General features: G+C 41.4%; 2 protein-coding genes across 10 annotated transcripts in view; one reads left to right on the top strand and one right to left on the bottom strand.

The window, feature by feature from the left end:
- The window catches only part of RIMKLB (ribosomal modification protein rimK like family member B), a 171,083-nt gene that overhangs the window by 103,695 nt on the left and 50,991 nt on the right, over positions 1-16,397 (bottom strand). The window lies entirely within an intron of this gene.
- Positions 1,480-15,632, top strand: MFAP5 (microfibril associated protein 5). 3 transcript variants are annotated; one of them, XM_038576726.1, is made up of 10 exons: positions 1,482-1,741; positions 2,294-2,353; positions 3,321-3,356; positions 6,626-6,670; positions 6,984-7,016; positions 7,641-7,676; positions 9,574-9,603; positions 10,498-10,585; positions 11,170-11,243; positions 13,130-15,632. In XM_038576726.1, exons 2-10 carry the CDS (start codon positions 2,296-2,298, stop codon positions 13,240-13,242), a joined length of 513 nt encoding a protein of 170 aa, XP_038432654.1. In that variant the 5' UTR covers positions 1,482-1,741; positions 2,294-2,295; the 3' UTR covers positions 13,243-15,632. The 3 variants fall into 3 exon arrangements, with proteins under 3 accessions (XP_038432656.1, XP_038432654.1, XP_038432655.1); XM_038576727.1 differs by lacking the exon at positions 7,641-7,676 and having other exon boundaries at positions 1,483-1,741; XM_038576728.1 differs by lacking the exons at positions 7,641-7,676; positions 9,574-9,603 and having other exon boundaries at positions 1,480-1,741.

Below are 16,397 nucleotides of genomic sequence, written 5' to 3'. Positions count from 1 at the left end.
GAACAGATGGGCGAAGAGTAAGTTCTCGTCCAGGCAGACGAGGAGGAGCTGGGTTTGGTACTCAGATTTGTTCTAGAGACTGATCAGCACCCATGTATCTCAGAGATGGAACATGTATCGCTCCTTTGGAGGAGCCAAAGGTGCTATTTCCTTATTTCTGATTATGTCCATTGTTCTCCCTTCCTCCCAACTAACCAGCTTCCTTCCTCCCTCCCTCCCTCCCTTCCTTCCTTCCTTCCTCCCTCCCTCCCTCCCTCCCTCCTTCCCTCCCTCCCTCCTTCCTTCCTTCCTTCTTTCCTCTCCCTCCCTCCTTCCTTTCTCTAACTCTTTTTCCTTGTCTAGTCTGTATTCTATTAACAAGATCTGCTCTCTCTACCTATATACTCTCCTCAGGGAGATACACGATGCAGACTCAGGGAGCTAAGAGACAACTTGAAACTTAATACACTTTTAAATGCACACATGGTCACTGATTCCTTAGATTGAACTTTCTGTAATTCTAATGTATTCCTTCCAAAGTGGAGGTATTTTTACCAGTCCAGCCACTATGTTTCTGTGAATAAGAGCAAATACAAAGTCTTTAAAACTTCTGGATCAGAGAACATGTTATCTACATATTCCACGATATGAAGAAAAGTACTGTTGGAAAATAAGGCAAATGGAATGAACTTGGCACCCAATGTTCTTTGGGCTTCCAATGGCATTTTATCCTCAAGATGCCAGCAACCAAGGTTCTGAGCATAAACATAAAGCCAAAAGACAAAAAGAAGGCTAACGTGTCTTCTCACAGAGCTCCTCCACATTTCAAAAGGATTCAAAGGGTACTGTATTTTTCAGCTTTTCCTAACCCTAACAACAGCCAACCCTCCCATTGGACAAAACTCAGGTGGTATCTGTGTGTGTTTGAAAATGGAATGAATAGAATTCCCTGAGAGGGGGAAAAAAACCACATTCTTGAGTGTGTGGGTCAAGAAGGATGAAGAAAGAAAAAAGAAAGAAAGAAAGAAAGAAAGAAAGAAAGAAAAAGAACCAGAAATGACAGAAGGATAAGAATCAAGGAATCTAGGAAGGAAGTCCTTACTGACCTCATCCCCCGCCCAAGCATCCCGCACTCACGCCCGCACCGCCGCCCCCCACCCGCCATTTGTTCCGTTGCCCATGCCTGTCGCCCAACTCACGTGCTGACAAGAAAAAAAAAAAGAAAAAGAAAGTGAGAAAGGAGGAGGTTGCAAACATGGAAGATGGCCAGAGAAGGAGCAGGCTGTCCAAGCATGAAATGGAACTATTTAGGTAAGAAGGAACCCACAGCAGAGGTGGGCCAGGGGCTGGGTTGCAAGAGTTTGGAAAAGAGGCTCATGGAAGAAAGGCATTTGTGAGTGGGAGCCAGGCCTCCTAGGGAGCAGCAGTATCACTCACTGGTGTGGTCATAACCTTTGGAATGAGGGTGTGAGTGAGTGCAAATCCCCAGCCCCCTTCTCATTCCAGTCTCATCACACTCCTCTAGCCTGGTGCGCTCTCTCTCTCTCTCTCTCTCTCTCTGTCTCGCGTGCTCTCTCTCTCTCTCTCTCTCCCCGTCGCTCTCCCTCATCTCATTGTTTCAGAGTAGGCCAAATTTGAAGTCCTTCCCAGGGAGTGGCTCTGTTCATCTTATTCTCCAGCCAAAGTAGAAACAGCGTGAGAAGGAGAGAGCCGCATTCGGCAGCCAACGGACTCGGTGAAAAGAGCAGAGGAGAAATACACAGTGAGTTGTTTGATTGTATAAAACCCTAAACAGACAAGAGGGTGTGTTGGGTGGGTTGGGTGTGTGTGTGTGTGTGTGTGTGTGTGTGTGTGTGTGTGTGTTAAACTGAAAGGCCAGAGTGGGGCAATAGGGAATGACAATGACTGAGAATTGAGCGAATATCCCAATTATCCATGGAATTCAAGAGACAAGATACTGAGGTAAGCAGATGATATTAAGAAGCCACAGATATTGAAAAGGACTATAAGACACTGGGGGTTGAAAGCGGCCACAGGACATGAGCAAAGATACCAGTTAGAATGTAAGGTTTCCTCTGACTTGGCAGAAAAAAGGAGTGAGAATGAGAATAACGGTGAGTGGGCAAAGAAGATAATTTGAAGGAAAATAAATGTTCAGTGAAAGAAAGGAGAGAAAGGCCTGGAGTCAGAGGGGGGACCAGGGAAAGCCCTGGGCAGACAAAGAGACAGGGGCCCTCCAGGTACCCTTGCCTGGACCTCAATGCTGATGTGTCTGCGAGCATTACAGCCTCTACTCTCCCAACACTCCCACTAGACATGTTGCTCACGGGACCCAAGGTGCTGCTGTATCTCACCGTGCTCATCATCCCCTCTGGTGAGTCCCTACCTTGAATCTTTTCTCCCTGCAATGCCAGCTCCTCGGTGTGTGTGGATGTGTGTGTTAGAGGGCAGGATAGAGGGATGGTGAAGGAGACTGGCAGCAGAGGTGCTTGCTACTGAGTTCTAGAATCGCCATTAAAGAAAAGGACAGATTTGGTTCTGAGAAGCAGGGGCTGAGATGAAATCAGAGATGACCTCAGACTTGGGAGGACATATCCTGAGTTCTGAGTAGAAGATCCACACAAAGGCCTATTAACCAAAAGAGGGTCACACACAATGAAAGATACAAGTAAACAGAGGAGCAAGAAGCTGATACACAATGGCATGATATGGAGACAACTAATAAACTGGGCCAAATTCAATACATGAAGGGACACAGTGGAGGAATATATGCTCCCACCTAACCCATACTAGCTCCAGCATATACACAAATGTATTCACAGGGACACATGAAAACATGTGCCAGGCTGTAAGCTAAGAAAAGCCATCACAGGTTTCACAGAATGGAGCTAGGAGATTGGCCACAGAAAGTGATCTTCGGACCGCAGAGAAATCCTGCTTTATTTTCTCATTTTGCCAGATACACACCGTAAGAAAATCATTTTGTGCTTTGTTCAGTAGTGTAGCTAGTAAGATGGCTGTGGGGATACTACAGGACACAGTAGAGAGGCTGCTGGCCCCGGGTGCTGAACAAGATCCCACTCCTTCTGCTAGGAAAGGGGGGTAACAGGGCATCTGGAGTCAGGGCTTGGCAAAGCATGGCTTTCTTCTCAGGAACTTATTTTTCTTGAGTACTTCCACGTCATTAATGGTCTGAGTGATGTTGTATTGAACCATGTAGAAATACAGTGCAGAAAAATCGAGTACAACCAGTTTCTCATCATTTTCTGGTTCATCTAATAAAAACCATATGGGATGGGGAGCTGGAGTCATTTAACCCTTTTCTCTGTCCTTTGGTACAGAGTGGACACCACTAGGAGTCAGTGGTCAACGAGGAGGTAGGTAAATTCTTGGATCTGGGCTCTTCTGTGTTTTCAAAAAATATTTAAGTAATCTCTACCCCCAGTGTGAGGCTTGAACTCAAGACCCTGTGAATCAAGAGTCATATGCTCTTCTGACAAGACAGCCAGGCACCCTATCTGCTGGGATTATCAGGATAGTATAGATGAATGTTCAGAGTTAAAGAATGTATAATATAACAGAGGGACACAGTGCCAATGTGTGGAAAATAGGCTCCAATTCACCAGTTTCCACAATCCTATTATCCAGTTCATAAAACTTTACCTCTTTTAACAACTGAAGTACCTTGCCGAAAACGTCCACTATGCCCATCTGTTTTTCCCACTCTCCTATACAGCTCTTATCTCACTCAGAAAGCGCCACTAATCCTAACAGCATTTTCTTCTCCATATAACAATGGAGAAGCTAACATGCAGGCAGAAAAAGAAGGCATCTCAGTGCTACAGTGAAATTCTGGCACTAATGGACCAAACCCAAATGTTTTGGCTTCCTTCGGTTCAATGACAGAGACTCCAATAAACATCTCCACTCTGCCTCCAGACATTCAATATAATTACAACTTATCTCCTACTTTTCCCGACCCTTGAGAGCAGTATATAAGCCATTAAAGGGCCATAAAATCAAATTAGCAGATCACAATGGGTATTTTTAATGAATTAGTATACACTAAAATAAAAATGGAGTACATTACTAGTACATTCCAAGAGTAAAAGATTACCTTATTATACTTGCTTCAATTTTCTATGTGTGCATTGGGACACAATATCATTTCTTTCTTTGCATCCTGGTACAGAAAATATAGAAACAACTCTTTTTTTTCCTGCTGTGGGTAAAGGGATCCAAATCCCTAAGTTTCTGAACCTATATCAGCATTCAGCATTAGCAAAAAAATTCTGAATTCATTTCTCTGGGCTGGTTAAGGTCAGGTCCTTGTCTACATATTTGTGATGCTATCCTAGCAGGAATATATGATTTCTGAAATGTCTACTTAAGATTTCTTTTCAGAGAACATTCATGAATTCTAGATAAGGATTTACACAGTGGTAGCTCATGGAAAAGGTAGGTAATCTGAGGAATATACCGAAATAGATTACTTTATCCAGAAATTCTGAGGTGACAGCAAGGAATCACTCTCAACCCCTCTGCTCTCCCACTGGTTCACTTCCATTTCTGTGAGTGGCTGGCCCCGAATGTAGCTAGAGAGGAAGGGAACTGGTGGGACCAGGCTACACCCTGAGAGGCTCCACTCCCCTCTTATGGTTTTCAGAATGACTAGGGTTAATGGTTTTTTTTTTTTATATGTCCTGGGGGATTAGAACAGACTTGGATTTCTTTTACGAAAATTTGTTCTGAAATATGAAAACTAATGCTGAGTGTTAAATATAAAAAGGCTCTTTGGTCAAATCTCATGACTTTCTACCTGAATTTTTTTTTTTAAGATTTTATTTATTTATTCATGAGAGACACACAGAGAGAGAGGCAGAGACACAGGCAGAGGGAGAAGCAGGCTCCATGCAAGGAGCCTGATGTGGGACTTGATCCCGGGACTCCAGGAGCAGGCCCTGGGCCGAAGGCAGGTACTAAACTGCCTAGCCACCCAGGGATCCCCTTCTACCTGAATTTTTAAAAAAGAGGATGATGTAAGTAGTAAGCCAGTAAATTGCTTCACAATGTTTTATTTGTGTTTTGCTTCTGCCACAATGATCAATAGCTCTGGCATGCTTTCTAAAAATGCTATTCTTTCCAGACTAAACATGGCATTTAGACACCAGTTTAAGAAAAAAAGTCAAAGCAGAAAGAATTTGCTGACCCCTGGTGGGCAAACTAGATTATGATGAGAAGTCGTGTGCAATAAAGGATAATTGAAGATGGAATATTTATTAAATATTTAGATGTGAACACTGCTTTGTCATTTTTCTTCTTATTTTTTTTAAAGATTTATTTATTCATTCAGAGAGAGAGAGAGGCAGAGACACAGGCAGAGGAAGAAGCAGGCCCCATGCAGGAAGCCCAATGCAGGACTTGATCCCAGGTCTCCAGGATCACACCCCAGGCTGTAGGCAGCGCTAAACCACTGCACCACCAGGGCTGCCCTGTCATTTTGTTTCTTAAGGTTGAGACAGTTTGTTTCAGGTAGTGCTATTATTTATAGTTTCAGATACATTTTTCTAGTGTATCATAATAGATTCCACCTTAAGACCTGAACCTTTTTTTTTTCTCCTCCTGCCTTTATTTTCCAATGAACAACTGCAAGGTATTCTCTACAAGTATCCCCTCCCTTCTCCTCACCTCACTTCTCACTAAGCACCAGAAAATAATCAACATCAGGCACCGGTGTGGCTCAGTGGTTGAGCATCTGTCTGCCTTCAGCTCTGGTAGTGATCCCAGGGTCCTGGGATCAAGTCCCACATCGGGCTCCCCACAGGGATCCTGCTCCTCTCTCTGCCAGTCTCTGTGTCGCTCATGAATAAATTTTTTTTTTTAAATCTTAAAAAAAAAATCAACATCATCTTTGGTGAATATGCTTGTATGTAAGTATATCAGCAAAGTGATATCCAATTATTTCAAAATTGTAATTATCAAAATCAGGGTCTTTGGGAAAGACAATTTTCACTTAAAATAAGTATTACAAAGAGGTCATCAATCCACTGTACTTATCACAGCTCTATGACCCTGGGTAAATTATTTACTTAGCCGGTGCTCAATTTTATCATCTGTACAAACAGATTTAAATAGTGCTTGCCACATAGTAAACTCAAATTAGCGACATACATTATTATTTTGTAGGACAATTAAATATGTTATTCTTCTCTTCCTAAACCAAAGTCTGACTAGGAAAGTGGATGCCTGTGGAGGATTATCTGATGGGCATGTGAGAGACAAAGGGAAAAGGACATTCTATGTTAGGACTGCATAGGTATATTCATGGAAGCGGGAAATGGATATTTGTTTGGGTTGTGGGATACTTGCTGTGGGCTGGCAGCTGTGCTAGCCACTTACTGGGAGTGCAAGAATGGGAGGCACTAAATGTAAAAAAATGTTTTCCTGGGGTGCCTGTGTGGCTCAGTCGGTTAAGCATATGCCTTTGGCTCAGGTCATGATCCCAAGGTCCTATATTTCAGCCCCACGTTGGACTCCCTGCTCAGTGGGGAGTCTGTTCTCTCTCTCTCCCTCCCCTTCTCTCAAATGAACAAATCAAATCGTTAAAAAAATAATAAAATGTTTTCTGATTTGTTTTTTCATTCAGATGATGTGACTCCAGTGACACCAGAAACATTTACAGAGGATCCAAGTAAGCTACCCTTTTTATTTCTTTGCTTTTGTACCAGGAATAGAAGGATCGAGGGTGATGTCCAACAAAGATAAATGAGGAGTAGAACAGAAATTAGTGGGCGCTCATGCAGACCCTCGTATCTGTCATAGATGCCACTGATGCTGTGAATATGCCCAGTCTTTTCTCTCCTATTTCCTTCTGTGGAAGTCCCTTAAACTACATCCTTTCACTTCAATCTTTCTTGCCTCCTTTTAGATCATCCCTTTATCCTGCTTCCCTTTACAACTTTTCCTGCCTATGTTTTTTTATTACCTATGTTGTATCTTTGTAGATCTGGTGAATGAGCCCTCTACAGACGAAACAGGTAAATTTTATTACCGTTCTTTTACAATGGCATGATTCTTGGTGATATTCACAATATTCATTCCAGCTTTTAATTAATCCTGTGCTTTTATCTCTGAGAAAGGGATAGAGGGATTGGGGGTGTTTTGTTCAGTGACAGTGGGATAAAAGGAAACAGAGTCCCCCAGTCCTCTAAATAGATGAAACAAAGTGGATGCATAACTAAAATAAGGCATGCATAATAAAGTATAATGTCAGTAGGCCAAATAGTACCAAAAAAAATTCATAATTTCTTCAATTAACTCTATTTCCTTGGATATAATACACAAATCCAGCCATAGCCTTGACTTTGCCTGATACCTCCATCCTCCCATTTTCTAAATCTTTTTTTTTTTTTTTTGGAGTGGGGGAGGGGGCAGGAAAGAGCAGAGAGAATCCTAGGCAGACTCCATGCTCAGGCCCAGTGCAAAGCCCCATGCTGGGATTTCTCTCAAGATCTTGATATCAGGACCTGAGCCAAAACCAAGAGTCAGACGCTTAACCAACTGAGCCACCCAGGCACCCTCCCATTCTCCCTTTTTATCCTCTGCCTTCTCCCTTGCCAACTCAAAGCCCTCCTCACACCTGCTGTTTTGTGCCTTTTCAGTTCTGGCCGATATCGAGCCTTCCACAGATGACCTGGGTGAGTTCAGATGTGGGATCCCAGGGCCACTGGGGCCGTTCTGGGCTTTCCCCAGAACCCATTATGGAAGGCAGTTACAGCTGGTGAAGGATCCCAAATAGATAGGACTACACATTCTATGTAGCACTTTCTATTTATGTAGCACATTCTTCCAATAGTTCAATTTAAATTAATGACATTTTTGATTCCTTAACAAGCAGAGACTGTGCTGGGTGTTTGATATACAAAATACCAACATGTGATCTTTCCCTCAAAGATCCCAAGACCGGATGGGTAAAGGCAAGACAAATATATAAACAGATCAATATTTGGGAAGATAAAGGGTAACTTTCTAGAAGAAATGGTTAAATCAATTCTTGAAAGAAGTATTGGAGACGGCCAGGCAGTTAAAGAGGGAACAGTATGTTCAAAGATGTCAACACAAAATAGAGCTTGGCACATTGAAGAAACGAGGTTTATTAAATGATTAAGGCAAAATCTATAAGAAACAGTGGTAGGATGTGAGAAAAGGAGACAAAAACTAGATGATTTTGAAGAAATAGTTACTGAAAACCTACTATTAAATGCCAGGAATATGAAGCCGATTTCTTTTACTAGATATTTGTTGTGTAATACACAAGGTAAAGAAACATAACTTTATTCAGTTTCACAAAATGCCATGGTCAGGATAAGCAAAAGAAGCTGTGGAAGCTCTAGAAAGAGTCCTTGAGAATATTCAGGGCTGGGGGGTCAGAACAGGCTTCTGTGGAGGGGACACTGATTAAGTTGCTTCTTGAAAGACAAAAAACAGTGAATCGAGTAAACAGGCAGAAGAGCTTCTGGGTAAAGAAAACACTATGCCCAAAGGCTTAGGATGAAAATAAAAAAGCATCAGAGACTAGTTTAGACAAAGAAAGATTCCCATCAGATTTTTGAACTGGAAATTCAGCCAGAATGCTATTGCACTAGTTCCAGTAAAAGATGGTGGCCTGAACTAAGGTAGAGATAGAGAGAATTAAGTGTGAGTTGTGTGAGAGGACTGTTGAGATGATATCTAGTGTTCGGTTGGGTAGATGGTGGTACCATTCACCGAAGAATGGTTTTAACTGGTGAAGGGAAAGATCAGACAGTTTAAGATACGTTGGATTTGAAGGATCTCTGAAAAATCCACAAACTCTTCCATAAAATGGCAGGTGGCTTCATAGGTCTGGAGCTTAGAAGAGATTGGGGCTGGAAGTTTGAGACTTCTCAGCATGTAAGCCTGCAATTGAAACCAGGGGATAGATGAGATCACCTACTACACTTTGTATAGTATCCTATCTATCAGCAACTCTTCCAATGGCATTATGACATAACTCCCATGGTTAGTGTATTCCCAAAACTCATCTTGATCCTTAACTTATTATTCATTCTACAAACTAGGTCCCTATTTAGCTTGACCATAGGTTAGGTTTGGCTATGGCTGTGACCTTTGCTATTCTTTGCTAAATAACTTTTATCTAATTTCTGATTAGATATCTGATTTACAGAGAGGTGATTTTCTTTTATGAAAATGAGCTTCTACAGGTTAACATTCATTTCTCTCCTTAGCTGTAGGAGGAAGCCCTTCTGGGCATATGGCTACTTGCCTTGTGTCCCTACTAAATTTGTTTTTTGTCAACAACACAACCGTGCAGTTTTCAATTCTAGAAGAGAAAGGAGAAAGGCAATATCAAATTTCCCATTCTAACTTATAAATCTCTACAATTTTGTGGATCAAACAGCCCATTATGGGTTTTTAGATGTTGCTAAAAGCATTACCAACTCACTTGTTTTTTATTTATGGACCCCCGATGGGTCCCAAGTGAGGCAACATGACAGTTACAGAAGTAATGAATTCTAGAACTGGTAATAACTCAGTGAAATTTCTGCCTTCCAGCTTCACCCAATGATAAAAATACCACAGCAGGTATGATTATCTTTTGCATGTCTTTTTCTTCAGCTTTCTTCTTGGGGATTCATATACCTTCTTATTCTTTGGAGGGTACTTGGTATACCTTCCAGCTTGCTTCCGATTATTTTTTTTTTAAGATTTTATTTATTTATTCATGAGAGACACACAGAGAGAGGCAGAGACACAGGTAGAGGGAGAAGCAGCTCCATGTGGGGAGCCCAACGTGGGACTGGATCCTTGGTTTCCAGGATCACGCCCTGGGCTGAAGGCAGCACTAAACCGCTGAGCCACCCGGGCTGCCCAGCTTCCAATTCTCTGTTAAAGAATATTTTTAGTACCCTCCTTTTTTTGAGCTCCTATCCTCAAACTCATGGGAGAAAATATGGAAGCACTGTTGGATAGTCTGGTAACAGTCCTCTTCTTAAACTACCTATGGACTTTCTGTGATGGTTAGTGAGTCAGGGAGTGACTACAAGGACTCAATATTACTCTAGTTGTCATGGCCAAAGTTGCATTCTCTATTGTACTGATGATTCTGATGTGCATCTAAAATTGGAAACTACTGAAACGGAAACTATGACCCACTTAAGAATTCTTATTCTATAGAATGGGGTAAGCAGCAGCATTTCAATTTTGTATTTCCTACTGACACCTGGATAAACCTAGAAAGACTTTCCTAGAAGAACTCTTAGAGATTATTTTATCTACTTCTGCTTCCAAGTAGGAAAGCACCTAAATTTTATTTTAGCCAATTTCCTCCTGTTCTGCTTTTGTGAACAAGGAGGGCATTCTCCAACTTACAAAGATCCTGTGTAGAGATTACTTATATTTTTTCCCCATTCTATCTATCTTCTTTCATCTCTCGAATCCTTTGTTTATGCCTCTGTTTTCTATGTTGGACTTCTTCAGATTGCCGGGATGAAAAATTTGCTTGCACGAGACTCTACTCTGTGCACCGGCCAGTCAAGCAATGCATTCATCAGCTATGTTTCACAAGGTAAAAGAATCCCAGGAGATGCAGATTCTTCTATAGTGTTTTCGTGTCAGTAACTATTTAAAGAGCACTCACTATGGAATTTCAATCTTTGGTGGCACAGAAGTTTTTAAGGTGACCCTCCTTGCTATTCCTGCTGGTGCCAGATAGAACCTAGAGCTTAAATTGAGGTATATGGAGGACAGACTGACCAATAAGACTAGATGCTAGTAGACAAGTGAGGAGAGGGCTGAGAAAAAGACAGTCATGAGAGAAATACTGGTACAGTGAATCTATTACCTCATAGAAAAAGGCCAAAGTAAAAGATCCAACTCTAAAGGTAAAAACTAGCAAGGAGCATTAAACCTGACTCTAGGTGGAGTGGGTAAGTTTCACTAAGAAGAAGGATTAATTCCAGTCTATCCCCTTTACTCCTCTGGGAGAGAAAAAAAAAGCAATCCAAAGTAATTAAGGAAATCCAGAAGAGGAGAACAGATAGGGGAGAGTGGAGAATATGGAAGTTGAGGAGGCACACTCAGCCTAGGCTAGTTCTCCATCAATGCTTTTTTCTATCTCCTTCCTTAACCATGTTACTGGGACCATGGCAGTTTACGACGTATGTATATCATCAACAATGAGATCTGCTCCCGTCTTGTCTGTAAAGAACACGAAGTTATGAAAGGTAAGATGATGTCTGGGTTTTAGTGGGGAGGGGCAGTTATGAGAGAGGTGAATAGACATGATCGTGAGGGACCCAAGGTCTGGCTTCCAAGGAGGGCTTTAGGCCTCATCAGTCCCTGCTCCACCAGGTTATGCTAAATGACCAATTTTTTTTTTTTTTAAGATTTTATTTGAGAGACAGGGAGAGCATAAGTGGGGGGAATAGCAGAGGGGAGAGAGAGAAGCAGGCTCCCCACTGAGCAGGGAGCCTGATGGGATGCAGGGCTTGATCCCAGGACCCTGAGATCATGACCTGAGCTGAAGGCAGATGCTCAACTGACTGAGCCACCCAGGTGCCCTGCTAAATAAGCATTTTTAAAAAGATTTTATTTATTCATGAGAGACACAGAGAGAGGCAGAGACATAGGCTGAGGGAAAAGCAGGCTCCCTACAGGGGGCCTGATATGGGACTTGGTCCTAGTACCCAGGGATCGTGACCTGAACCAAAGGCAGATGCTCAATCACTGAGCCACCCAGATGCTCTTAAATGAGCAATCTAAGTAAAGAAGTATGCTTAACACAACCCTAGGAAAAGTACAGTTGGATCTCTTTCCAGCTTGATTGCAACCCCCAACCTATCCTATACATATAGCTTTCTGAAGCTCTTGCTGCTTTGAAGATCATTCACTGAGGCTCTAGGTGAAAAGCCAAGTCAGGGGCACCTGGCTAGCTCAGCCTGGGGAGCATGTAGCTCTTGATCTTGGGGTCATGAATTTAAGCCACAGGTTGGGTATAGAGATTACTTAAAAAATAGTAATAATAACTCCACTAATTCAGATATTGATGTTTAGATAAGTCCTATAAGTAAAACAAACAAATAAACCCCAGCCTGGGGCACCTGCGTGGCTCAGTGCTTGAGAGTCTGTCTGCCTTTAGCTCAGGGATCCTGGGATCAAGTCCCACATGAGGCCCCCTGCAGGGAGCCTGCTTCTCTCTCTGCCTATGTCTTTGCCTCTCTCTGTGTGTCTCTCATGAATAAATAAATAAAATCTTTAAAAAGAAAGACTGGACTTTTAGAAGCTGGCAACATTTTAAACAGTCTACCAATTCCAGGAACCATTTACATGACTTATTGTGAAATTTTAGAAGTAAAAGAGGGTAGAAAAACTTTATAAGAACGATTACAAGGGTACAAACCATGTGGTTATAAACCGTGCATTGTGGAAACAAAGATACTTCTCACCTTCCCCACGGCCAGCCCCAAACGATAAGTGCGGTTGGTGAAGGCACCACAGACACAGCCCCTTCTGACTCAGCAGCCTATCTTGCACTGAGCTCCTGAGTAAGAGCTGTAGTTAACTTCGCAGAAGGAAACTTGCTGCTTGCCCCCCTCAACCTTGCGCAAGCCACCTGCAAGGGAAGCACCTTGAGATTGAAGATGAGTATTTGGGACTCTAGGCACTTTCAAGTGTCTCAAGGGACTTGCTAAAGTTAGCTATTTGTACAGTAAACACTTAAATATACAATGAATGATTGAATTTCATTTTTTTTTTTTGAGATTTAATAAATCCATGATTGTAAGAATTGGGAGCGAGGTATACAGAGGAACCTAAAATTGACTGGCCACCTGTGCTAGGTACTTTGCATACATTATTTGAATTTAATATCCACAAGTACACCATCGAGGCAGGTATTGCATGCCTATACTTGGAAGGGATAGTGAGGTTGAGAAAAGTTAAACTTTCTAGTAAGTAATAAATAACCAGGAAGCTGCAGATCTGGGGTTCTAGCTCAGATCTATTTCTCTTCGATCTTTCACTACAGCACCCTATGGTCTTCTCTTTCTCATAAAAGAGGACCTCTTATCTTTTTGCATTCCCATTCCATTATGCTCTGTCTCTCTTCTAGATGAACTTTGCCGTCAGATGGCTGGTTTACCCCCAAGGCGACTCCGTCGCTCCAACTACTTCCGACTTCCTCCCTGTGAAAGTGTGAATTTGCAGAGACCCAGTGGTCTGTGATCGTCAAGCAGAAAGAAGAATGTGTGGGAGGGAGGAAGAAAACGCTCTAACAAGAAGGATCTCCTTATCCAACCATTGTCAGCTAACCCATAGACATTAGTATTTCTTAAACCAATCCCTTTGCAGTACCTAGCTTTTGCCCCCACTCCCTGATTTTTCACTCAGACTGATAACATAAGGTCTATATTATTGCATGGTTTCACCGCTTCTCAATATCATAGACATAGTAGATTAACGATAACCATGTGGCTTATATACAAACATTCTACATAGAATTTCAAAGAAAAATAAACTTTAGGTTAATATTTACTATTGAATCTGTCTGAAATAGATCTTAAGGTGGAAGAACCTATTGCTGTCTATTTAACTAGTCATAGAACTCCATTTATTTAAGAAGAGTTTCCTAGATTAACTCCCCACTCATTTACATAGTACTCATTACTCTTATTTTAACTATTTTGCTGGGATTTGCCTGGCAGGTCTTCTTTGAGAAGAGTCATGGTAATTTCTGTAGTCTTAGAGAATTCTCTGGAACCAAGTTATACAATCCTACTGGCAATATATAAAGACCCAAGATGACATCTGCTAGGTTCGGAGGCCAAGGATAAAGGAGAAGAGTAGACCAAGTATGGAACTTGGACTCGTGGTTTCCTATTCACTTTTTCATGCAGTTGTACAACAAGTAGAGGTGCAAAGTCCTATTTACCTACTCATTTTTGGTCATATGGAGGTTGGCCCACCCTCACAAGTTAGACAATTTAATGTGAAACCATAGCATTGGTCTGAGGTTCCTTGATTTGTTGCTACTTCTTTCATCCTCATCAATAACCAGGGTCTGTAGAGATCACCATGCAAATGGGCTCTGGAAGAGCCTGATTTTTTTTTTTTTTTAATGTAAAACTAATTTCTTTTCTTTATTGAAAATACATCTACAAAGTAATGCTTCTCAGTCCACACTGGGTACATGTATATGTAGAGCCTGTGATGGGCTGGCGAGAGGATCGTCCAAGAGGACTTGCTTTCCATAAGAAATGGTTAGTATAAAAAAAAGATCACACTGTGTAACAGAATTAATTTGTCGTGATTAATTTTTGCTCTACTGGTGTCATGAGATGACAGCCACGGATATTAACTTTTGTAGTGTATTTCCCAAATAGAGCCTCAGCATTAAACGGTTACTTTACCACAGCCTAACGTTAACTTTTTTGTACACATGTAACGCTCATGATCTATATAGAAAATATCTCTAATTGTGTATTGGAGAGTGTATGTCTAGATTTTCAATCTGTTAGCATAATTAAGCCCATTCTTCATCATTTTTGGTCAGAAACTCAAGCACAGCTGGTACTGACAGCTCCCATTCCATGTCTTTGAGTGAATACTCCTTAGGGGGTAAAAAAATTAATCTCCTCTGAATCTGGGAGCTGCCTCGCCTGAAACTAATGCCCCTGCTGGTTTTCTCTTGGAACCACATTGACGAGCCTGGAAGAGCCTGATTTGGGGCTTAAAGGCAGGCAGACCAAATTTACCTAATAGTTTATTAAAAAAAAGTGTTAAAGAAAGACAATATTAAAAAAAAAAAAAAAAGAAAGACAATATTCAGACAACTACATTCTTATCCTGGCTCTAGCAGTAATCAGGTAAACCAAGAAACAAGTAAACTAGGTTTAATTTCCCATCTTTACACAACAAAGTTAATTTTATGTTGGTTCTACAGTTTCTTTCCATTCTGTGATTCTCAAGGTTTAAATGCATCATTCATATTTCCTGAAGCCTAGAGGCAGTCTAATTCACAACCACCTCATCTTCTTTATAACAGGAGAAATATCCTCTATGAAGACAGCAGTCTACAACATAATAGACAAAATTCCCGTTATAAGTGACCAGTTACATACTACACAGATCCTTCTATCTGAATAACTTAGTAACATTCCAAAAAAGCCTGTGGAATTTAATTAGGAAGTCAGGGAATTCGAGGCAAGTTACAAAAAAAAAATTCCACTCTACTAGGTAGGGTTAGATTCTTTTCATATTGAAAGAATTCAACTATATTAATGTGCATCAGACTCTTGCTATTAAGAAACAATTTAGTTTAATGGGATTTGCACAACTGATTAAAGAGAAATGCTAGGAAAAGACCCAAAGTATGTAATCTCTGCTCCACATCCTCTAAAAGTATTTCTGTATAGATATATCTATTAAGTGAATATTATACCCACTGTAAAGAAGTCTCATAGGCACAGAATTTCCAAGAATCATTTAAGAATCTCACCATGAACATGACCCTCCTACCGTATATTGAATGAAGTGGCACAAAGCACTTCAATTCCCAGTATTGTGTATACTTCAAATTAAATATTTTAAAATAAATTTTTCTTCATTCCTTTTCAGGAGAGTGGTCTTTGATCTGTTTCTTTTTTTTTTTTTTTAATTTTTATTTAGTTATGATAGTCACACAGAGAGAGAGAGAGGCAGAGACACAGGCAGAAGGAGAAGCAGGCTCCATGCACCAGGAGCCCGACGTGGGATTCGATCCCGGGTCTCCAGGATCACGCCCTGGGCCAAAAGCAGGCGCTAAACTGCTGTGCCACCCAGGGATCCCCTTTGTTTTTTTTTTTGTTTGTTTTTTGTTTTTTAATTTTTATTTATTTATGATAGTCACACAGAGAGAGAGGCAGAGACACAGGCAGAGGGAGAAGCAGGCTCCATGCACCGGGAGCCCGACGTGGGATTCGATCCCGGATCTCCAGGATCATGCCCTGGGCCAAAGGCAGGCGCCAAACCGCTGCGCCACCCAGGGATCCCCAGGGATCCCCTTTGATCTGTTTCTTTGTTCTCTTATATGTCTAGAAAGATCAAAATTTATGGTTTTTTCATTTAAATAATTTTTTTTAATTTTTCTTTTTTAAAGATATTATTTGAGGGACAGCTGGGTGGCTCAGTGGCTAAGCATCTGCCTTTGGCTCAGGGAGTGATCCTGGAGTCCTGGGATTGAGTCCTACATCGGGCTCCCTGCGTGGAGCCTGCTTCTCTCTCTGCCCATGTCTCTGCCTCTCTCTCTCTCTGTGTGTGTGTGTGTGTGTGTGTGTGTCTCATGAATAAATAAATAACATCTTAAAAAAAAAGATATTATTTGAGGAGAGAGTATATGAGTG

The sequence above is a fragment of the Canis lupus genome, chromosome 27, assembly GCF_011100685.1.
Source record: "Canis lupus familiaris isolate Mischka breed German Shepherd chromosome 27, alternate assembly UU_Cfam_GSD_1.0, whole genome shotgun sequence".
Lineage (NCBI taxonomy): Eukaryota > Metazoa > Chordata > Mammalia > Carnivora > Canidae > Canis > Canis lupus.
This window is presented reverse-complemented; position numbering and strand designations above follow the sequence as displayed.